We start from the raw sequence: 22,717 nt of genomic DNA, 5'->3' as shown, positions 1-22,717 counted from the left end.
GAGACTGGTGGGCCAGGAGATAGGCAGCTGGTGAGTAGATGCCAGATGTGGGATTGACGACCAGTCGCCCCCACTCGTCTAGCCCTGCTCTGTGTCAGCGCTGGTTTCCAGCTGGTTTCCAGTGATGTCGTTCATCTATCTTATCAACCAACCCCGGTCAGGATGTTTTACGGATGAAGAGACTGAGGTCCAGAGAGGATCCAAGCGGCCACTCCTGGAGGCTGGCCCGCGATCCCCCCATGGCACCCCCTGCTGCCCAGAGTGAGGCAGGGAGGACCCTAACTAGGGGCATCCAGTCCCCGAGTGTCTAGTTGGGGGCTATGCCACGCACAGGGTGTGGGCTCCACGAGACGGCTGAGGCAGTGTGGGCCCAGGGAACATGATGTGTTCAGGTGCCACAGCTGGCGAACCGTAACCCGGGGATTTGAGCCCCGTCTTGTCTGCCACCACCGACCTGCCCATCACACAGGTGGGGGAGGAGGCCCGAGTGACAGTCCGAAGTCCCTGAGCTGCACCTGCAGCCTGCCTGTGCAGGATCCTGGACGCCAAGCTGCCTTGCCTTCTTGGGGCGGAGCTCCCCTAATCCTTCCCTCTCCTGCAGAGAGGGCTTTTCCTGGGATGGCTCAGCTGTCTTCCCAGAACCACCCGTCATTAGGATATATCCCGGCACGATTCGTCCCGTCACTCAGCACATCAGATACCACGCCATGGCCCTACTGAACAACGTGAAGGAGCGGGCCGCCTGGTTCCAAACACCGCACGTCCTCTGGCCCTGGGTACCGCGGGGTCCCGGCCCCGGGGTCCACAGCACAGCCCTGGACACCTGTCAGGAGTCAAAATATCATAGGCATTTCAATCAAAATACCATAACTACACTGGGGTCTTGAACCAGAGCGGAAGTCGTAACTGGACGATAAAGAAACAAGAACTTGAAATATTTACTTTCCCAACAGTTCAAATGCAGAATGTGCTGTTGGCAAGGAGAACAGAAAGGCCCGCCTAACATGACTTGTGTCCGGATCACACAACCCTGTCAGGATTGCTCTGTGACCTCCCTCTTCAGAGGCACCATGAGGCCTTTCAGAGAGGCGTCGTGCGGCTGCATGAGTTTAGGCCGTCCTGACACATGTCGCATTCCCGTGCTCCTTCTGTGGAGGTTGCTGTCAGCACATGGGGGGGGCCGATCATGACCTTGCCCCCACTCTGCCTCAGGACCCTAGACCCAGCAGCAGGCATTTGTGGGGCCGCTGCAGCCCTGTGCCCAGGGGTCTGTGCAAGTCCGACAGCGAAGGGAAGTTGCCCATCAGGCTGTCTATCCCCATCACTTTGTGTCACGAGCTCACACCAAAATTCCCGGGCGGGATGATGAGGAATCCTTGTCCTTGGGCAGCGCGAGAGCTAACGCATCTGCGGCCTCATCGCGCGGGCAGCTTGTGGGGCTGATTCGGCCTGGGCTCCCCCGTCAGACGTCGTGAGAACTTTCCTCGTTCCCCTCTTGTCTTGTCGGTGCTCGGCGGGCCCCTCCTCGGTGAACCAAGAACTGCAGGTGTTTGGATGTTCCGGCAGAATCTGCAGAGCGCTGCTGGGGTGCGGCCATCACACGGGCCGCACGTCCGAAGCAACTGAACAACTTCATCCGCGTCCGAAGCAACTGAACGACTTCATCCAGGCTCACGCTTCTCCTTCTGTCCCAACTACAGGCTTCGCCTCCCCTGGGCCGGACTCCGTCTCTCACGTGCAGTCTCAGAAGACGTCATTTCATATCTTCCGCCCCATGGCAAAATCTCAACAAGGCTCATTTAGGATTACCGCGACTATTTCTGGGGGGACCTTCTTTTTAATGACACAGTTCTCTCCTTTGACTGAGATGTAATTGGCAGATCACATTATGCTCGTTTCAGCCTGCAACACACCATTCCATATTTGTCTGTATTGCAAAATGACAGGCCCAATAAGTCTATTGCCGTCCATCACTGATGGATGCTCGGGTTCTCTCCATGTTTTGGCTATTGTAAATAATGAGCGTAAATGAACGTTGAGTTGCCTGTATGTGAATATGGGGTGCATACCCGTTTCCAAATTAGCGTTTACGTTTTCTTTGGGTAAATACTCAGCGTGGCGTTGCTAGACCACATGGTGGTTCTACTTTTCATTTTTTGAGGGTCTGCCATACTGTTTTCCATCACGGTTCCAACAATGCACAGTCCCACCCACCGTGCACAGCATCCTCTTTTCTCCACGTCCTTGCCAACACTTGTTATTTCTAGTGGTTTTCACGATAGCCATTCTGACGAGTGTGCGGCGAAATCCCATTGTGGTTTTGAAGCGTATTTCCTTGATGAGGAGTGATGTGGAGCACCTTTTCACGTATGTACCTGTTGCCCATGTGTATGTCTTCTTTGGAACAATGTCTATTCAGATGTCCTGACATATTTTTTAAATGGATTTTTTGCTTGGGGTATTGAGTCGTATGAGTACTTATATATTACGGATATTCACTCCTTATCACATGTTTGATTTTCAGACATTTTCTCCCATTCAGTAGGTTGCCTCTTCATTTTATTGATGGTGTCCATTGTTGCACAGAAAGCTTTTTTTTTTTAATATAGTCTTACTTGCTTACTTTTACTTTTGTTGCTTTTGCTTTGGGTGTAAAATCCAAAACATCATCACCACGAATGAAGTCAAGGATTTTATCCCCTCTGTTTCCTTCTAGCAGTTTTATGGTTCCAGGTTTTATATTCAGATATCTAATCCATTTCGAGTTAGTTTTTGTACATGATGTAAGATACTGGTCCAGTCTCATAATTTTGTGTGAGGATGTCCAGTTTTCCCAACACCACTTACTGAAGAGACTGTGCCTGCCCCATTGTATATTTTTGCCTCCTTTGTCACAAATTAACTGACCACATATGTGTGGGTTTATTTCTGGGCTCTCTGTTCTGTTTTGTTGATCTATATGTCTGGTGTCATGCCAATACCATACCGTTCAGACTACCATAGCTTTACAATGTAGTTTGAAATCAGGGGTGTGAGGCCTCCAGCTTTGTTCTTCTTTCTCAAGATTTGTCTGACCGTTCAGGGTCTTTTGTGTTTCCATACCAATCTGAAGATTTTTTGTTCTATTTCTGCAAATGCACCGTTTGAATCTTAACAGGGATTGCATTGAAATCGTAGTTTACCTGGGGTGATGTGGACATTTTAACAATATTACTTCTTCCCATCCATGAGCACAAGAGCACGTGAGACATTATTTGTGTCGTCTTCAAGTATTTTCATCAATGTCTTAGAATTTTCAGCGTACAGGTCTCTCACCTCCTTGCTTAAATCTATTCCTAGATATTTTATTCTTTTTGATGCATTGATACATGGGATTGTTTTTTAATTTCTCTTTCTGATGGCTCAGTATTAGTGTGCAGAAATGCAACTGATTTTCATATATTGATTCTGTACACAGACACTTGATTGAATTTGTTAGTTCTAACTGTGTCTAGGAGGAGTGTGTCCAAGTTTTTATATGTAACAATGCTATGCCGTCTTCATATAGTGACAGATTAACTTCTTCCTTTCCAATTTGGGTGCCCTTAGTTTCTTTTTGTTGCCTACTTGCTCTGGCTAGCCCTTCCAATGCAACGGTGAATGAATATGGACAAGGTGGGCATCCTTGTCTTCTTCCTCACACAGCTTCCCACCATGGAGTATGATGCTACATTTGGGCTTGTCATAAACGGCCTTTATTATGTTGAGGCACATTCCCTCTATACTCACTATTTGAGAGGTGTTATCATCGATGGATGTTGTATGTTGTCAATGGCTTCTTCTACAGCTATAGAGATGATCACGTGGTGTTCTATCCTTTTATTGTTAACATTACGCATCGTGTTGATCGATTGGTGGATTCTGAACCATCCTTGAATTCTTGCAATAAATCCCACTTGATCATGGTGGATGATCCTTCTCATAGATGGTTGACTTTGGTTTGCTAATTTTTGTTGAGTATCGTTGTATGTGTGTGCATCAGAAACATTGGCCTGTAATTTTCTTTTCTGTGGCACCTTTATGTGGTTTGGTATCGGGGTAATGGTTTTAGGATATGAGTTTGGATGTACTCCCTCTGTTTCAGTTTTTTCGGAAGAGTGGGAGAATGATAGGTATTAATTCTTCTATAAAGGTTTTGTAGAATTCACCAGTGAAGCTGTCGGGTCCTGAACACGTGTGGCTTGGGAGGTTTTTGACTGAATCTGATTGAATCTCCTTAGTAGTCTTTGGTCTGCTCAGATTTCCTATTTCTTACTGATTCGGTGCTTATAGGTAGTATATTTCTAGGAATTTATCAATGTTTTGACTTCGTCTTTTTGAAAGCAACTTCCAAATCAGTAAACATGAGTCGTGGCTGTGATCACTGTGATTCGTAATTACTATATTATTAAAAATAATTATTATGCTTGTATCGATAATACTAATAGGCTTTAAGAAAATCCCAGAAAGAGAAATAATTTAGACAAATGCCAACACTATATAATCTCAATTATATGTGGAGTTGAGGAAAACTATACTTATGGAAATAGAGATTAGATCTATGGATGCCAGAGGTGTGGGGGTGGGGAAATGGGGGAACTGGATGATGGTGTTCAAAAGGTCCAAAGCCCAGTTATAAGATTAACAAATACTTGAGATGTAAAACATAATATAAGAAAGAAAAAAGGAAGGAGAAGAGAAAGAAAAGGATAAGAAAGAGGAAAAACAAGACAAAAGAAAAGAAAAAAGAAGAGAAGAAAAAAAGACAAGACAAGACAAAAAGAAAGGGTCAACGGTCGCAGTCAGGGAGCTGGTTGGGGTTCTGAGGCTTCCAGGGAGAGTGGGAGGGCCCTTCATGGCGGTTGATGAGGGGCGGGCTCTGCCTGGGCCGGGCTCTCCCCGGAATTACAAGGCTTTGTGCCATGCCCCCTCCCGCAGGGCTGTGACAAGCAGTTCTTCAACGCCTCGCTCCAGTTCACCAACATGGACCTTCTGATGGAATTCATCAACTCTAACTCTCCGCCTCCAAGCTTGGCATCTCTGTGGAGCACGCCACACTGGCCGACTACTTCCGTGCCGTGCACACTCACAATGTCGCCTGGAACATCCACGACCACGGGACTTCCTGCCCTATTCCTCAGGTATGAGCGTCTGCAGGTTGGGGTGGAGATCTGGTGCCAGGGAGGGCGCCCTCCTGAGTGTCGGCTCTGCCCTGCTGATGGAGCTTGTGAGGGTCACTGGGGCTGAGACGGGTCCTGTCCCGCCTAGCTGTCCCACCTACACATCTTAGTATAGACAGGATACTCACATAATGGCTCCATAGCACCCATTTTCCCATCTCTCCATTTCCTTCCCTTCCAGAGAGATGTCAGGTTCCAGCCCCATGCGGGGCTGGAACTGGGCTGAGTCCTGCACTGACACGGCCATGAGACGGGTTGATCTAGTCTCTTGTCGCCTTGGTCTCTTGTCTGGGTGGTGAGAATGTGGGGCAAATTGTTCTGAGGACGCTACCATTCAGAGCGTGTGGTTGGAGAGCTGGCTGGATGTAGAGATGAGAGGAGATTCATGGCTGTGGGCGTGGTCACAGTTTAGGTGGGAGGGGCTGCTGCATTGTGGGAGGGCTTACGGCCCAGAAGAAAGAAGACATATTGAAGTGCGCGGGGTTACAGTTGAGTGGAAAGGGATACATTGACCTGGGAGGTTAATTCACTGTGGGAGGGGATACATTCAAGTGGGCGTGGTTACTGTAACGGTGGGTGTGGCCGCACGGAAGTGGGCCGGGAGATAGTGAGATGGAAGGGTCACATCCGTGAGGCCTGGGCTCCATTCAGGTGGGAGGGCTTCCCGGGTGTGTGCTTGGTTACAGTAGAGGTGGGAGGGGTTAAATTTGATATGGGCGTGGTCATAGTTGAAGTTCAGGACTACATCCCTGTGGGCGGGGTTACAATCCAGGCAGGAGGGGCTACAGGGAGGGGGGTGGGCTTGGGCTGCCGTGGGCGGGGCTGCATCTAGGAGGCGGAGATATGGCACAGTCCTGCAGGTGTACTCAATGGGCTTGGCTCCCTCCCTGAAGGCCCCCGAGCAGAGACAATTTTATGTGGACACTGGACAGGTGAGGTGAGCCCTGGGCCCTGCTCTGAGTCACTGGGGCCTTGGGAAGGCAATAGGCCTGCCTGGTGCCTAAAGTAGAGCTCAGGCTGTGGGGTGCCCCTGCCCGACCAGGACCCTCAGCCTGCCGGAGGAGCTGTGGGCAACATGGTCTAGCGGTCCCCACAGCCTGCGGCCTTTCCCCGGAGAGCATGGCTACCCTTCCCGGTGTGGCTCAGGTCCCGTGGGTCAAGGTCAGGGAATGCAGGCACAGCCCAGCCAGGGAGGAGGCGGGAGGCAAGAACAGTAGGAACTGTCACCCACCTTGTGAGACCCAGCCGCCCCCGGAGGCACCCAGCCCCACCCTGCTCCCACCCAAGCCTTGGTCAGGCCTCATCCTCTGTGCAGGTCAGGACGGCAGCTACCGGATCCCTCGGGTCCCCACGCCATCCCACCTCCCTGGTCTGCCAGAGGGACCCGCTGATTGCGGGCTTGTCCCGGGACCCCCCATTGCCCTCGAGTCCCACGCAAAGGCCTCTGCCTGCACTCAGGGTGCGTCTCAGGCGGGGGCAGCCCACTTGGCCCCCATCGCACTCTCCTCTCCCCCCAAGTCTCCAGACCCTTTGCTCACATGCTGTTCCAGGCTTCTGAGGTCTACCGTCGGCTCTCAGGTCCCCCCACCCAGTCTTTCAACACCCAGGCCTGGCCCAGCCCAGCCTGATGCTCCCACTTTCCCCAGCCCCTCCCAGGGATCCTGGGCCACTCCCGGCCTGGCCAGAGCAGGGGTCTGTGGCTGCCTCCGTAGGTGACCCAGGCAGACCGGCCTCCCAGCCCCAAGCTTCCCCAGCTTTTCTGGGGCTTTGGTTCAGCAAGACCCCAGGGCAGAGAGACTCTTGCCAACCACCAGCCCTTCTATCCAGATCCATTTCAGGCCTGGACCGGCTTCTACGCATCCCACAGCGGGCTCAAGGGGCTGGCGAGGCGAGTCAGCACACTGCTGTATGCCGGGCAGTCCGTGTCCACTCGCTACGTGTGGCCGGCCCCCCAGCAGCACCTGGGCCTGGACCGGGCCCTGAAGCAGCTGCAGTGGCCCCCTGGGCGGTCTCCGAGGTGACGTCACACGTCTCGGTGATGGTACCAGGTTGCAACCCCCTGTGCGGTGTGCTGTCCCAACCCCTGGTCACTAGACGTCCACTTTCCAGATGAGAACACTGAGGAGGCCTGTGGTCACAGGCAAGTGCATGTGGACATGGGCCGAGGCGAGGACAGTGACAGTGTTCAGCTGGGGGCTGCAGGAAGCTTTCGGGCCGACTTTACGCAGAGGGCAAAGGGCAAAGCGGAGCCGCTTTGGTGGCCATCAGTCCTGCGTGGATTGCGTCCAGCTCAGCCGTGTGGCCTCAGGCACCTTTGCCCTCGCTGAGCTCAAATTCGTCCCAGTACAGTGAGAGCACGTGGCCACCCCGGGGTGGGGGCAGTAGAATACGATGGACACGATCTGCCCGGTACGGCGGCTGCCCCGAGGAAGTTGTCCCACCTTTCTATCTCCACCTGTCCCCCATGCACAGATGGGAAACCTGAGGCCCAAGAAATCCTGTAACTTGTCCTCACCCGCCAGAAAAGAGCCACGCTGGCCATGACATCTGCACACCCACCTAAAGGGAGTTGCTGGCAGAATGTGTGCTGGGGGTGAAGTGGGTAGAATTTAGAGGCTATCAGAGCAGGCAGGACAAGTGGCTTCGCCAGGTGGAGCCTCCGTGTCCCCTCAGGGAAGGTGAGCTGATCCCGTTCCCACCTTGGTACAGAGACGGGAGGGTGCCTGGAGCATTCCAGCAGCTTTTATAGGAAGACTGGGCGGCAGAGACGAACCTGGGACGGGACCCATCCAGATGTGTGTTTCTTGCCCAAGCCAGGGGACTCAGGCAGTGGGTGTCCGCAAGGTCACCAGCCCCTCTGAGACTCAGTTTCCTCTTGTGAAAAGTGGGAGGGACCCTCACCTTCTCCACAGGCACCTGGCGAGAGGGAAGGAGAGCCAGCACCTGGGAGGTGAGCGGGTGCTCTGGAGAGGCGGGTCCCGATCCCATGCTTCCCCTACTCTGGTCGGGCTACGGGTGCAGCACCACGACGCCATCCCTGGGACTGAGACGCCCAAGGTGAGGGACATGTACGTGGAGAATCTGAGGGCGGGGATGCACGGCGTGCACAAGCTGACGGCCTGCATCGTCCAGGACAGGACCCCAGCCCACTCGGGTAAACAAGGCCCCCGCAGGATGCTTCTGCAGACCTGGGAGGAGGCTGTGACCGTGCTGACCAGAGAGCCCGCGGGGTCACGGAGCAGCACGGGAACACCTGAGTCTCAGTCTTGAACCACCTCCCTTGTGTGCCCCTGAACTTGGCACGTGCCTTGACTGCTCGGAGGCTCCTGTCCTGTCTGTGATGTGTGACCATTAGACTGATAAGCGGCAACTTGCTTTGGCATCTGCTAAGCACGCGTCACGCAGGGTTTAACGTAACGCCTGGAAAGTCCGGAAGCTGGGAACTTCCACTATCCTCCCCGCGTAGGGGCACCCACAGCAGAAACAGAGAGGTTGTGGACGGGCTCAGGGTCGCTCAGCCAGGAAGTGCGGAGCAGGGATTGAACCCGCGGCCCTGCGCTGCCCTGACTGCAGAGGATGCAGGGGTCCTCAGGGGCCTGAGCCCAGCCTGGATCCCCAGCGCCCTCTGAAGTTCAGTTTGGGCGCGGATCTCCAGCCTGTTTGAAGGGAGACTTCTGTGGGCGTCGAGTAATTGCTGATGCCAGTTTGGGACTGAGGAGCTTTCTTGAACCAGGAAGTCCTGGGGGCACCGGCACACGTTGGTCTCCCTACACGTGCCCGACACGTCCCGTGCACAAGGCCTGCTGCCCCTCCCCCAGCTCCACACATCAGCCAGACCGGGTCACGGTGCGTCCTCACGACTGACCTCACCGCACACCTGGCCGCCCCCCTCCCCCCGTGTCTGTGTGTAGTGCCATCTGACCGTCAGACCGGGGAAGGGCCCCAGGGACCAGACCTGCGGCACACAGGGTCACAGCCCACAGATCACGGGGTTGGTGGGGGAGACAGTGGCAGCCGAGCTGGAGTCTGGGGTCTGAGTTCCCTGCCAGGTGGGGCCATCCGTTCCCATGTCCCCACCAGGGTGGCCTCCCCGAGAAATGAACTGGCAGAGGAGGTCAGGAAAGGTGTCCCAGCCACAGGGAAGAGCCTGGGCAGAGGCGGGGGCTGGGAGGTGTGTGATGTGTTCGGGGACCCGGGAACCATCAGACATGGCCAGAACTGCCCTCGCTGGGAGTAAGGATAGAACAGACATGGAATCCAGGCCGCATCACTGGGGCTCAAATGCTGGGCTAGGTGATTAAACTGGCCCCGCCAGCCTCCCGAGAATTCCAGCCTCCCGAGAATTCTCCAGTCCTTCCCGATACCAAGCACTCAAATTGGGAGCCAGACCTTAGTAGCGGGTCACGTTGGGCAGGTGACTGTATTTCTCTGGGCCTCAGTTTCCTCATCAGTCAAGTGGGGCTGTCAGGGAGTGATGTGAGAGGAGCACGGGGAACCTCAGCTCTCCGGAGGGACCCTGTGTGTTCCCTTCCAGCCTTCCCTGCCCGGGGACCGGGAACAGAGCCCTGAGCAGAGGATGGGGTGCCGAGTGTAGGAGCTGACTAGCCCACCGGTCCCCATACACAGGTCCCCTGGGAGCTCTCAGGGCTGTGTCTCACCTGCCTCCATTTCCATGTGACAAGGGCACCCAGGTGTGTAGGGTGAGTCAAAGGGCAGCAGGTAAAGCCAGGTCTCTGCGTTTAGACCCAGAACGTGGGGGACACGTTGTCATGGTCTTCAACCCCTTGGCCTGGACGGTCACCACCATCATTACCCTGACTGTGGACTCCTCCTGGGTCAGCATCACCGATGCGTCAGGCCACCCGGTGCCTGCACAGGTATGGGAGTGACACCAGCTCATGGCGGGCACGTCCAGAAGTGGGAGCAGTTAAAGGAAACGTGTGCCGACGGGGTCCTCACTTCGAGGACATCCCCATGGGAACCCATATCCAGTGAGGGTCCTGGGATCCACCATGGGACAGACACTGGGCCTTGGGCATCTGAAGTGGCCCAAAGTGCCCCCCACTGTCCCCTCCTTGTAGGACCTCCTGGCTGGTCTGACCTGGTTGGGCGGCTTCTCCTCAGCCCCCTCCCTCGGGTGTGTTGATATTCTCATGTAAATTTCCACCTTTTCTGGGAAAGGCCCTCAGGAGTCTTGAAAGGGGCGCCTCGAGGAGGTGCTGGTGTTCCAGGCTGGCCCAGCTGCCTGTGTCTGCACACCCAGACACCCGGTGCGCGAGGTCTGTTCTCATCCTTTCCACTGCCTAGAGCTGCAGGGGTGTCCCAGGGTACCCTGCCTGTCCCCCGGGGCCACTGTTTTCCTGGGGATGTGCAGGAGGTGCTGACATCATTCAGCACACCCTCCGAATGCACATTCTGGTCCAGCTGGGCTGAGTGCTGAGCTCCTGGGCACGAATGTCATGCTCAGAGCAGGGAACAGCAGGGGTGCCTGGAAGGAAGGGCAGTTGCTGATGCTGGTGCCCGAGGAGTGAGGGAGGCCAGGCAGGGAGATGAGGCTGGGGCCGGGTCCTGTCGAGCAGGGAGGTGCCTGGAGGGAAGTCAGCTCAGTCCATGACGGAAAGACCCTGCTGCCTCGTGGGTAGTGAGCACCCAGTCCAGGAGGTATGCAAGCCACAGGTTATGGAGGAGACTGAGGGGTTTTCGAGCCCTGAAACCCACATTGTGTCCTGTCCCACTGGCCTTGCAGGTCCAGAAATCAAGGGAGAAACAACCTACATACGACCTGCATGTGCTGACCACCTTCCAGGCCTCAGTTACCGGCACTACGGCATCAGGAGCACCGAGGGGACCCAGACGGGCATCCACGAACCAGTTGCCACCATAGTTAGTTCCACCCAGTTTGGGCGCAGGCCGTGGACGTGCACTGGTCCAGGGATCAGGCACCTGTTGCCGGTGAAGAATGACATTAAAACACCGTGTTCCTGGACTGTGACACCAACCTGATGCGCAGCATGTGGGAGAGGTGAGGTGCAGCCATTGCTGGTTCTGAGGCAGAGGCGTGTCCTGGCACCTGAGCTGTCACTCCCCACCTGTCTCTGTCCTCACCTGCTATGGGAACCACCAGAAGGTGGCGAAGGCCCTTCCTGCATTAGTGTCTTGACTTCTGTATTGTCAGATTAGACCAGTACAAGAAAGCCCTTCTTGAACCTTATCATTCCAGGGCTGTCGGTCCCTAACAAAAGTTGAGGACCCACTCCGGGGAAATATATAATATTCACGCCGTGCATTTTCTTAAATTTAAAGCAACATAAATCATCCCATCTGCCCACCAACTGCTAAATCACTCATCCATCCATCTCCTTACTTCCCGTTTACCTATCCATCCATCCATGCATACAACATACCTACATATTACATACATACCTACGTACTTACATACATACCTATATACATACACTATCCCTCTTGTTCATGCATCCATCCAACCACCTACCCGCCCATGCATCCACTAAGCCCCGTATCCATCCATGTATCCACACACAAACCACCCCTCCATCCGCCCATCTGCCCCGCCCACCCACTCACCCTCCCACTCATCTATATGTTCACCCAACCACGTGTCCATCCATCCACGCATCCGCCCACTCACTCGTCCAGCCAGCCATCTATTTACATATCCACTCATTCAGCAACTAATTGTTGGCAGCAGAGAAGGCAGGTGACCTCCAGGAAAAGGGCCTCCCAGATGTTTGGAGCCAGCCCTGTCCATACTCAGGCCACCTCCAGATAGTTTTCATTCCACCCCACCTGCCTCTGCTAGAACAGCCACTTGCTTTTCTTGAAGTGACCTCCCAACAGCACTGGAAGTGCGGGAGAAGCAGGAGGTCTGGGGGGAGTATCTGGAAGAACGTCAGAGTGAAGGAGCGAGAAGGGAAGGGGAGCACGGCTGTGAGGTGAGTGGTACCTGGGGCTCAGCCCCAAGCCAGCTGTCCCCAGCTGTACACCCACAGAGCAACCAAGCAGTCACTGCATGGCACCCCATCAGGAGCTCTGCCCTTCGGTCATTGCACAGACCCTTCTCGAGAGAGCACGGGGCAGGCAGGACGGGCTGACCGCAGCCAGTGTGGGTGGTCAGTGAAGAGCGGGGACAGCAGTGGAGTTTCTGAAGGGATGTTGGGGGCACGCAGCCAAGGCCAGAAGGGAAAGGCCTTGGGGCCAGACTAATGACAAGGATTCTTTCTCTCCTCTTCAAGGGGCGAATGGGCCCCTTCTTGGATGCCTCCTCTTCCTCCCTGTCCATCCCCACCACAGTAGCACAGAAATTCCCGAAATCGGTCAGAAGTAACCACTTCTTCACGTACTGCCTTGTGGCAGGGCCACCTCCTGGTCCCAGTCATGGTTATGCCTTAGCACACACACAGATGTACAATCCATATACATGTCTACACCACATATGCATCTATGCAATATACATGTCTACACCATATACCCATCTACACCACATACCTATCTACACTAGGTACGCATCTACACCATATACACGTCTACACCATATATGCATCTACAATATATACCAGTCCACACCATATATCCATCTACACCACATACTTGTCTACACTGAATACCCGTCTACACCATATATGTGTCTACACCATATACCTGTCTACGCCATATATGCATCTATACCACATACCTGTCTACACCATATTCCTGCCTATACCATATACTGGTCTACACCATATATGCATCTACACCACATACCCATCTACACCATATACCCATCTATACCATACACGTGTCTACACCATATACCTGTCTACACCATATACCTGCCTATACCATATACTGGTCTACACCATATATGCATCTACACCACATACCCTTCTACACCTTATACCCGTCTACACCATGTACGTGTCTACACCATGTCTACAGTGCATGTGGTCTGAAGCCAGTGATGTCGGGAAACCCAGCCTTACGTGACTCAGTGTGAAATGGGTTAATATTCTCTGCCCTCGGGCGTCTGGAGAACTTGATGCGGTAAGGTGAGTGAAGGCGCTGGGTCTTGACACCTGGGCATCTGGGTCAGCAGGACAAAGGCCCCTGCTTGCGCCGGTTGGGGTCCTGCGGAAAGGAGTAGGGTGGGCCCAGCTGGCTGCCTGGAGAGCAGGCACCACCTCCGCGGGAAGCTACCCCTGGGCTTATGCTCTCAGAGCCCTGTTATGTAGCCTCTGTCGCCCTCCAGCTTTGGGTCCCCTCTGGCACAAGGGAGGAGTCTGAGGCCACTATGGCTCGGGGAGGAGGGGGCGTTTCACGGGCTTTATCTGATGCAAGTGCACGAGCTTCACCTAGCGGCCTCGTGCCTGTCACTTACTCTGCCGAGATCACTCGTGTTCACAGGTCGAGGCTGGCGTCTGCGGAGAGGGCTTGTTAGCCTGCTCCCCGATGGTGAGGACCGTGCTCGGGACACGTGTGCACAAACATAATACTGTTTTCCCTTTCCGGTCTCTGCAGAGAGAGTAACCGCACAGTACAGGTGACCCGGGAGTTCATGGAGTCAACAATGATACGGATCCGCAGCCCATTTCTAATAACTACGCGTCTGCACCCGATGAGACCGCGAAGCGCCCCCGGAAACCAGTGGGGATGCAGATTGTGGCGGGGGAGCTCAGGACCGAGATCCGGCAGTACCCCTACAGGTGCACTCGGGCTCCCCCAGGGTCGTGCGAGGTGCGCGTGGGCGGGGCCCTGACGGGATGAGTGCCCATGTTTGCTCCGGTTACCTGCTCTGGGACCCGTGCTTGGCACATGGTCGTTCTCCATGGGAGCTTGATGGAGAAAGGGTTACTCTGCTCCCTGGCCTCCTGGCTCCATCGCACGTGCTGTGTGCCTCGTAGAGGGTGTCCAAGTTCAGCGCTGGGACAGGAACCCACAGGGGCAATGACTCACGCAGGAGGGGAGTCTTGCGTTTTCATGACAGACCTAAGCCATCCAGGCAGAGCACCCCAGCTCCTGCTTATCAAGAACCTGGACCTGGCTCCTCCCATAATATGCCCAGGAGGGCTTCCTGCCCCCCTGCCCTAGCTGCAGACAGGAAGGAGGGAGGCAAGGTGGGATCAAAACCAGGAAGGAAGGAAGGAAAGAAGGAAGGAAGGAAGGAAGGAAGGAGGAAGGAAGAAGGAAGAAAGAAAGAAGGAAGGGAGGAAGGAAGGGAGGGAGGAAGAAGGAAGGAAAGAGGAAGGAGGAAAGAAGAAGGAAGGAAGGAAGGAAGGAAGGAGGAAGGAAGGAAGAAGGAAGGAAGGAAGGAAGGAAGAAGGAAGGAGGAAGGAAGGAAGGAAGGAAGGAAGGAAGGAAGGAAGGAAGGAAGGGGGAGCCACTGGTTCCCAAAGCGTGACCCACAGATTTGGCTTCTGCTCCAGGAGGGTGAGGGACAGGATCACACATAGGCCATCTACTCCCGACTCACCCACGTCCCACGAAGCCACAGCAGAGAGCTGCTCTGCCGTCGCATCGAGCAGGAGTGCCGGGGGTGGGGGGGGGGGGCCTTGCAGCTGAACCGCGAGGCCATCCTGAGGACCAGCGCCAGTCTACACAACCGCCGGGTCCTCTCCTCGGACAACAGCGGCTGCCGGATGCAGCGGAGGCACTTCCGGAAATACACGAACAACATGAACAACATCACTCGGGTACGGCCTGCGATGCCGGGTGGATGCGGGGCCCACGGGGGGGGGGGGGGGAGGGGGGGGAGGGGTGGTCCCTGACGGCCCTCGCCCAGAGGCCGGAGCGGGGAGCCCGTTAAAGCAGCCCCTTGCAGTGGCAGAGGCCCCTGGGGGATGTCTGGCAGAGCCCCCTTGCCCAGCCGTGCAGTTAGGGGTGGAGGCCCCGACCCGGGTCACACCTGGCGTCTGGCGCCCCCACATGCAGAGGAATGTCCCCGTCCCCACCCGTGCCTCAGTTTCCTCTCGTGTAAGATGAGCGCCTCATCGGGGGTGGGTCTGAGGATTCCGAGATGATGCCAGTCAAGGCGGAGCGGGGCCTGACCCCGTCAGCTGATCCTCGGAGATCTCTGCCTGGTGGAAGCCGGACATCAGCTCCCACCACCTTGGCCTCCAGCCCCGTGACCTGGGGCGGGTGACCAGGAGCCCCTCTATGGCTGTGCCGACAGCTCAGAGCCTGGAGCCTGCTTCTGATTGTGTATCTCCCTCTCTCCCTCCCTCTCTCTCTCTGCCCCTCCCCTGCTTACGCTGTGTCTCACTCTCTCTCAAAATAAACATTAAAATAAACATTAAAATAAACATTAAAAAAAATTTTTTTTTCGTATATGGGCAAACTGTGGTGCAGAGAGGTTCGGGTTCACTCAGGCTCACGTAGCTGGTGTGAGTGGATCTGAGACTCACTTCAATTCGATCCTCTACCTTTGCCCTGAGTGCTTCATTTTCTGCTCTAATGTCTCCTTTTCTGTCTCAATATGACGTATTTGGCCTGACGCCCTCAGCCCTAGAGGATCAACATTAAAAGACTTGTTCTATCCGATTTCTGGGTATGCCGTCACCAGGTGAGGGTGGCTCTAGTCCCTGGTCTGGTCAGCAAAGCTCATGCATTGCCTCCACTCAGAGCTCTGTAGATGTACAGAAGTCCCGTGCGTCTCCTGAAATAACTGAACACGAGAAACAGTAAGTAAGGACTGTGATTAAAGACGGGACTTTGGAGCAGCCCTTACACAATGAAACAGCCACATGCAACTTGGTGTGTTTCTCACTCCACCTTGTACTGGGGCTGCTTCTCCTCACTTGCGGAGGTTTTGATGAGATGGGGTTACAATTTCTCCTTTCTTCAGTTTTAGAGCCGGGACCCTCCCAGGGCTTTAGAAGCACGTAGGCTCTTTCTTGGTCACGCAAGAAGCACTTACTGAGTGCTTGCTGGGTGCTGCACAGCATGGATGTGTAAGGGCCAGGGCTCTCCTGAAGGACCTCCTGAGCTGTCCCCTGGGGCGCCTGCTCATTCAGACCTAGGGTTAGGGAGCACGGGGAGCGGTGCTGAGGAGAGAGCCTGGGGCTTTGTGCTCTGGGGACGCAAAGCCTGGGAGAGATCAGGGTCCAGTTTGAGGGGTGTCAGTTGAAGTTCTCTTGTCTGTAAGTAAAAGAAAGGAAAGAGGCAGCTGGTTTTGCAGAACACGCAAGCTCCTGGACCGGAGGAGCTGGACAAGAGGCTTGGGCAGGCGGGGTGGGGGCAGGGCAGCTGGGAGTCTGTGGGGAGCAGGTGTTCACAGCCATGCCCCCCAGGACTGCCACGAGCTGCCTCTAAGGCTCTGGGTCTAAGGCTCCATCCCAGACCAGGAATCTGATTGGCCAGCAGATGGGGGGCTGCCCCAGGATCAGTCCGTGGTTCCTGCCAGAAGACTGGGAGCCCTTCTCGCAGAGGGGGATGTCACTGTGTCCAGGAGGACTCGTGGCTGTGGTCAGCATCTCCCAGTGGCCCCAGTCTGGTCTCTCTTGGGTGCAGATGACACTCAACACGAACTGGCTGAACCACTAGGAGACTCAATTCCAAGGATCAGGCACAGGACAGAGGGAAGGGAGGACTGTGGCTGGAACCTTGATGAGGCCGCCCCTCTCCCTCCCTCGCTCAGCTGTGCTCCTCCCTGCCTGTAGACGCTCTGTCTGCTCCTTACTGGGAAGCGGCCGTGAACTCCTCTGCGGTGCATGTCGCCCCCCCTCCCCCCACCAAGAACCAGACTCAGAATTTCCAGACGCAGGTGCAGAGTCCCAGGGAAAGCTCCTGACTGGGGCTGATAGGAGCTGGTGGCCTGATCCCAGACCCATCACTGTGGCCGAGGGACTGGGAAGAGGTGGGGGCCCCAGCTGCAGCCCAGGGTTCAAAGGGCATGTCCTAAAAGGAGGAAGGGGGGGCGCCTGGGTGGCGCAGTCGGTTAAGCGTCCGACTTCAGCCAGGTCACGATCTCGCGGTCCGTGAGTTCGAGCCCCGCGTCAGGCTCTGGGCTGATGGCTCGGAGCCTGGAGCCTGTTTCCGATTCTGTGTCTCCCTCTCTCTCTGCCCCTCCCCCGTTCATGCTCTGTTTCTCTCTGTCCCAAAAATAAATAAAAAAAAAAAAACGTTGAAAAAAAAAATAAAATAAAATAAAAGGAGGAAGGGGACGCTGAGGTGCCTTCTGAGCAGGGGGATCCTGGATGACAAGAGGGGAGATGCTGACATCCTAGACCTTAAAGAGAAATCATGACCCTGCCCTGTGATCTTGAACAAACCACGTCCCCTCTCTGGGCGTTAGGCTCCCCATCTGCGCTCTGAAATGGCTGGACCAGAGATTCAGGGTCCTTCCAGCTCTTGGACTGTGTGATCTGAGTCCAAGACTCCCTCGTCCCTCCCCATGTCCACCAGGCTCCCCTCGGTGAGGTCACCTGTTCCTCTTCTCTGCCCCACGGGGAGACTGAGGCCCAGAGGGAGGCAGTGAGGAACCAGAGTCACTCAGCAAGCAGGGCACACGATGGGCATGGACCCCAGTCCAGGATTTGTCCACACCCATTCTCATGGACCCCTGGTAACCCCACCCCCACCCCCCGGCCATCGTCCACCTTCTGCCAGAGCTTCAGGCTGCATACCCGTCCTGCTTCCTCCAGGGACTCCTCCTGGAGCCCTGAACAGCTGAGTTCCCACTTGGCCTCTGGACTCAGGATCCTGACTGCCGGAGTTTCCACTCATTCAGTGAACAAATGTCTCTTGTGCTGGGCACTGGGCTGGTGACGTAGGTAGGCAAGGACCCTGGACTCACAGAGCTCTCAGACTAGAAGGGGAAGCCGCCAAGCCACGAGACAATGATGCTGATGTTCATGTTAATCCCCCAGCAGGCATCATGGAGGGCTTCCTGGGGGAGGTGACCCCTGCCATGAACCAACTCATCCTACTGTCAAAGTCTAGCTGGACCCTCTCCTCCCCTTTCCCCTGTCAGAGCTCAAAGGCAGGGCTGACTGCCCCTCAGCCACCCTCTTGTCCCCGGAGCCCCACCCGGGTCCTGGCCGCACCAAAGAGACCTCAGGAGTCCACAGATTAAGGAGGAAAAAGAAGTGACTACAGGCCAGATAACACCTTCGTCTCTGATCAAGTGGATCTCGGGGACCGCAGCTCATTTCTGCAGCCAAGTGGCTTCCTAACACTGAACCCCATTATCGAGAACCCCCACCGGTCACAGAAGACGCTGGGCAGGCAGCCTCCCCCACACAGCAGAGCATCCCCTTCCCACTTGTGTGCAGAGCCACCGAGAGTCAACGGGTCTCCTGTGGACGGCTGGCTCCCAAAGGAGAAGGGGCTGGACTGGGGGTGCCCCAGGCCCACTGAATGGAGGTCCCTCCTCCCTGGAGAGCAGCGAGTGAGGGGCAGAGGGAACAGAGCCTCAGGGATGGAGTGAGATCCTCCCGCTTTCCCCAAGCTCACGGCCGCCTCATGAAGCATGTGTCTTGTCATCGCCACCATCGTAACCCCCACCGTCATCAGGAGACAGGGACTTGCCTGACTCAGGACTCAAATCCATAACCACCGCCCTGGGACACGTAGAAGAGAGTTTACAAGCCTCTTGTGCTGCAGTTGCAAGAAGGCCCAACCCCCCCTGTCCTGACACAGCCATGTTCATTTCTCCCCCAGGACACATGGCTGGTGGGCTCAGCAGAAGGCCCTTGTCACTGTGGCCACCAGGGCCCCTGACAGAGGGAGGTCATAGTCCAGCAGGTGCTTCCTCCTTCACGGAGGCAAGACAAGCTTCTGTGCAAGGGACACATCCCTTCTGCTCCCTGTGCATCGGCCTCGGGGCTTCTGGGCCACACCACAGCACCCAGGGCAGGGAAGGGGTCCGGCAGAGCACTGGGATGCTTGGGGACAGGCCCAGGGACGACCACACATCAGACCAGAGGGGAGACTTGCAGGCACCCTTGGCATCGCCCCTGTGGGTGCGGCAGGAGGCCTTGGAGGCTGCCGGACCTAGAATCTTCCCTCTGGTGCCCACCTGCTGTGTGGCTTTGGGCAAGTGACTGCACCTCTCTGAGCCTTGGTTTCCTTGGCCATCAAGTGGAGGCCGTGTCAGCTGCCTCGCGGGGCGGGTGAGGGTGAGGAGCGGAGAGCAGGTGCAAAGTGCCGGGTCCAGACTGGAGGACTGGGGCTCAGAGGGGTCCTCACTGCCGCCCTCCTTCTGTCCCTGAAGGGACATGGAGGAAAGGCCAAGGCAGACCTCCGCTGCGTCCTGCTGTGGCTCCACCACCTGTGTGAGGTTGGGGGGGACCCGGTCCTGTCTCAGCCTGTGACGGTGAATCTGAAGGTAACCGACCCACCCCCGGCCCGCCCTCACACCCCTGTGGGCTGAGGCTCCCGCAGGGAGGCCGTGCCACGTGTGAAACCCCCTCTGGCAAAGACCTTGGCAGAGAGATTGTTGAGGGTGTTCTCACTAAAGCCTGGAGGGGGCGCTGGCAGGGGTGAGGGGCACCCCTTCCCTCCTGCCTAGCCTTCTAGGTGTTTGTCTTTTCTCTGGTCCCTTCCTGGGTCACTTTGTCCTGCAGCCGGCCTTTGTCAGCATGCTGGCTGTTTTTCTTCTGCTGGTCCCCCCTGGTCACAAGCAGGCACAGGCCCCACCAGCAGATGTGAAGCAGAAGGGGGGCGGGCAGCAGCAAAAAGGGCCTTGCCCCCCAGTGCTTTCTCCTGTCAGGGCAGGGAAGCTTCCCCCAAACCGCCTCCACCTCCGGGCAGCAGACGGTCCCTTCCTTTTCAGTGGCCAGAATCGGCCACTGGCCTCCCCCCACCACCCCCCACAGGAGGCTGCGTCCATGCCCATTTGGCACAGGGATGGTCAGCTATGCCTGGCCTCCTTCCTGGGCCCCCCTGAGCAAATACAGGGAGAGCGGGGACTGGATGTTGGAGGCACTCAAAGCCTCCTCCACCTCCTGGGGATGCTCATCCAGCACAGCACTTGGGGAAGCATGCTTGTCCCGGCCTCAGTGTCCTCATCTGTAAAATGGGGCCGCAGTCCTGTCCGGACTTTGCTGTGAGAATTAATGAGGAGCTGTGTTGTGGCCCTGCCCCTGCTTTGCCTCTGCTCAGCTCTGGGGCCTTGGGGTAGCTCACCCTCCTGGTTCTCCTGTCCCTGCAGGTCATGCTGGGGGGGGGGGGGGGCTGGGGTCCGTGGTGGCCGTGGAGGAGCACTCACTCACGGGGACCTCGGATGTGAGCACCCTGTACCGCTGGAGCTGGAGGACACAGGAGCGGTCCCACCACAGAGGTTGGGGACACCCCGGTTCAGGCCATGCTCGGGAACCCCAGCTGCTCCAGCCTGGCTCAGGAGCTGGGCAGCCCTGGTTCAGATCCCAGCTCTGCCCCTTATGACCTGTGTGACCCTGAACAGGCTACTTTCCATGTCTGAATCTGTACCCTCCTGAATCTACCACAGTAGGTTAAGAAAGGCTTCGGGTCCATTTCCACCTACCAGGGACCCACACAGGTCAATGTGGGGGGACTGTGTCTGCAGACAACCCCTTGCCTCTGTCCTCAGTGAGGCCTGAACTGGCAAGCATATCCCGGGGGGTTCTGACACCTGCCATGCTGCGGTCACACCGCACACAGCATCATCAGCTCCTAGGAACCACAGGCAGACAGCTTCATGCTTCTCAGTCTTTCCCATCTTGTTCCCTGTGCCTGGATCTCCTTTGTCCCCTTCACTCTGGCCAGCTCCTACTTGAGCTTCTGCCAAGTCCATGGCTCGGTCAGGTGCTCCTCTGCTCTCCTGGTCCCACTCTTTCCTTTGTCTCATGTAGCTCCTCTGTCCACTGTACACAACATAGAGTCAGCTACATAGCTGGACACTTAGTCATTTGGGGATGGAAAGATGGATGATGGATGGATGGATGGATGGATGGATGGAGGTTGGGTAGATAAATAATGGATGGATAGGTGGACAGGTGGACAGATGTGTGTATGGATGGGTGGGTGGATGGGTGAATGGATGGATGGATGATGGATGGATGAATGGATGAATAGGTGAATTTATAGATGGGTGGATGGGTGGATGGATGGATGAATGGGTGAATGGATTGGTGGATAGATGGGTGGATGTGTGTTGATCTATGGGTAAATGGGTAGACCGATAGGTGGATGGATTGGTAAATGGATGACGGATAATGGATAAAGGATGGATGGATGGACGGATGGATGGATGGATGGATGGATGGATGGATGGATGGACATATGGGTGGATAGATGGATGGATGGGTGGATGTTGGATGGATGGATGGATAGATGGATGGGTGGATGGATGCATGAGGGATGGGTGATGGTTTGTGGATGGTTGGATGGATGGTGGATGGGTGATGAATAGATGGATGGATGGATTGGTCATGGATGAGAGATGATGGATGAATAGATGTTTGATGAATGATTGGGTGGATGGATGATGATTAATGGATGCATGATGGATTAGTGGATGTGTTGGTATATGGAACGGTAATTGTGTGAATGGATGAAAGGAAGAGGGGTTGGTGGATGGATGAATGGATGATGGATAGATGGATGAATGGTGTATAGAATGATGGGTGGGTAGATGGATGGATGATGGATGGATGAATGGGTGGATGGGTGGATGGATGATGGATGGTTGGATGGATGGATGATGGATGGATGGATGGATGGTGTATAGATTGATGGGTGGGTAGATGGATGGATGGATGATGGATGGATGGATGGATGGGTGGAAGGATGGATGGGTGGATGGGTAGATAGGTGGATGGGTACATGGATGGATGATGATGGATGGATGGATGATGGATGTATAGATGGATAGATGAATAATGGATGGATGGGTGGATGGGTGGATGGGTGGATGGATGGATGATGGATGATGGATGGATGGATAATGGACGGATAGATGGATGATGGATGGATGGATAATGGATGGATAGATGGATGATGGATGGATGAGGGATGGTTGGTTGGTGGATGGAGGGATAGATGGATGGATGGACAGATGGGTGGATATATGGATGGATGGATGGATGGATGGATGGATGGATGGATGGATGTGTGGGTGGATAGGTGAAGAGGATTCCCTCCAAAGGTCAAGTTTAGTGGAACCCAGTAATAGAAAAAGAGCAGGCCCAGCAGATGGCCTCTGTGAGAAAGCTCTAGGCACTGAGTGCTGCAGCCCATTGGGAATGAGGCCATGCATGGCCAGGACCACCTATAAATTACCCTCAAGGGAGGGCTGAAATGCAAGGGGCCCATGGTAGAGTAAGTTCTGGCAGGAGGGGGCAGCCAAGGGCCTGCATCACGGGGTCACAACAGAGTGAGTCAGGTGGGGCGTTGTGGGGGAATGCTGGATGGAAGCATCCTAGGGAAGCAGGGGGCTCAAAGGACAGACCATCTCTGCTCCCCCCGGTGGCTCCAGCTCTCACTCGACACCCCTGCAAGGCACCAAGGTCACAATCCACCCAGAGGAAATTCGGACATTCTTCATCCACTTTCAAGAGCAGTGA

General features: G+C 55.5%; 1 protein-coding gene across 1 annotated transcript in view; it reads left to right on the top strand.

Moving 5' to 3' along the window:
* The window catches only part of MAN2B2 (mannosidase alpha class 2B member 2), a 51,303-nt gene extending 28,586 nt beyond the window's left edge, over positions 1–22,717 (top strand). The window contains 17 exon segments of the mRNA XM_081795424.1: positions 575–776; positions 4,957–5,037; positions 5,040–5,133; positions 5,136–5,159; positions 7,026–7,191; positions 7,581–7,601; positions 8,210–8,352; positions 9,942–10,075; positions 10,945–10,996; positions 10,999–11,165; positions 11,168–11,220; positions 13,713–13,753; positions 13,756–13,907; positions 14,627–14,884; positions 19,273–19,528; positions 20,362–20,472; positions 22,653–22,717. Coding sequence (XP_081651550.1) covers positions 575–776; positions 4,957–5,037; positions 5,040–5,133; positions 5,136–5,159; positions 7,026–7,191; positions 7,581–7,601; positions 8,210–8,352; positions 9,942–10,075; positions 10,945–10,996; positions 10,999–11,165; positions 11,168–11,220; positions 13,713–13,753; positions 13,756–13,907; positions 14,627–14,884; positions 19,273–19,528; positions 20,362–20,472; positions 22,653–22,717 — 2,020 coding nt within the window.

Source organism: Panthera onca, chromosome B1 (genome assembly GCF_046562875.1).
Source record: "Panthera onca isolate mPanOnc1 chromosome B1, mPanOnc1 haplotype 2, whole genome shotgun sequence".
NCBI classification, from domain to species: Eukaryota; Metazoa; Chordata; class Mammalia; order Carnivora; family Felidae; genus Panthera; species Panthera onca.
Note: the sequence above shows the minus strand (reverse complement) of the source record. Positions and strands in the feature narration are given on the sequence as shown.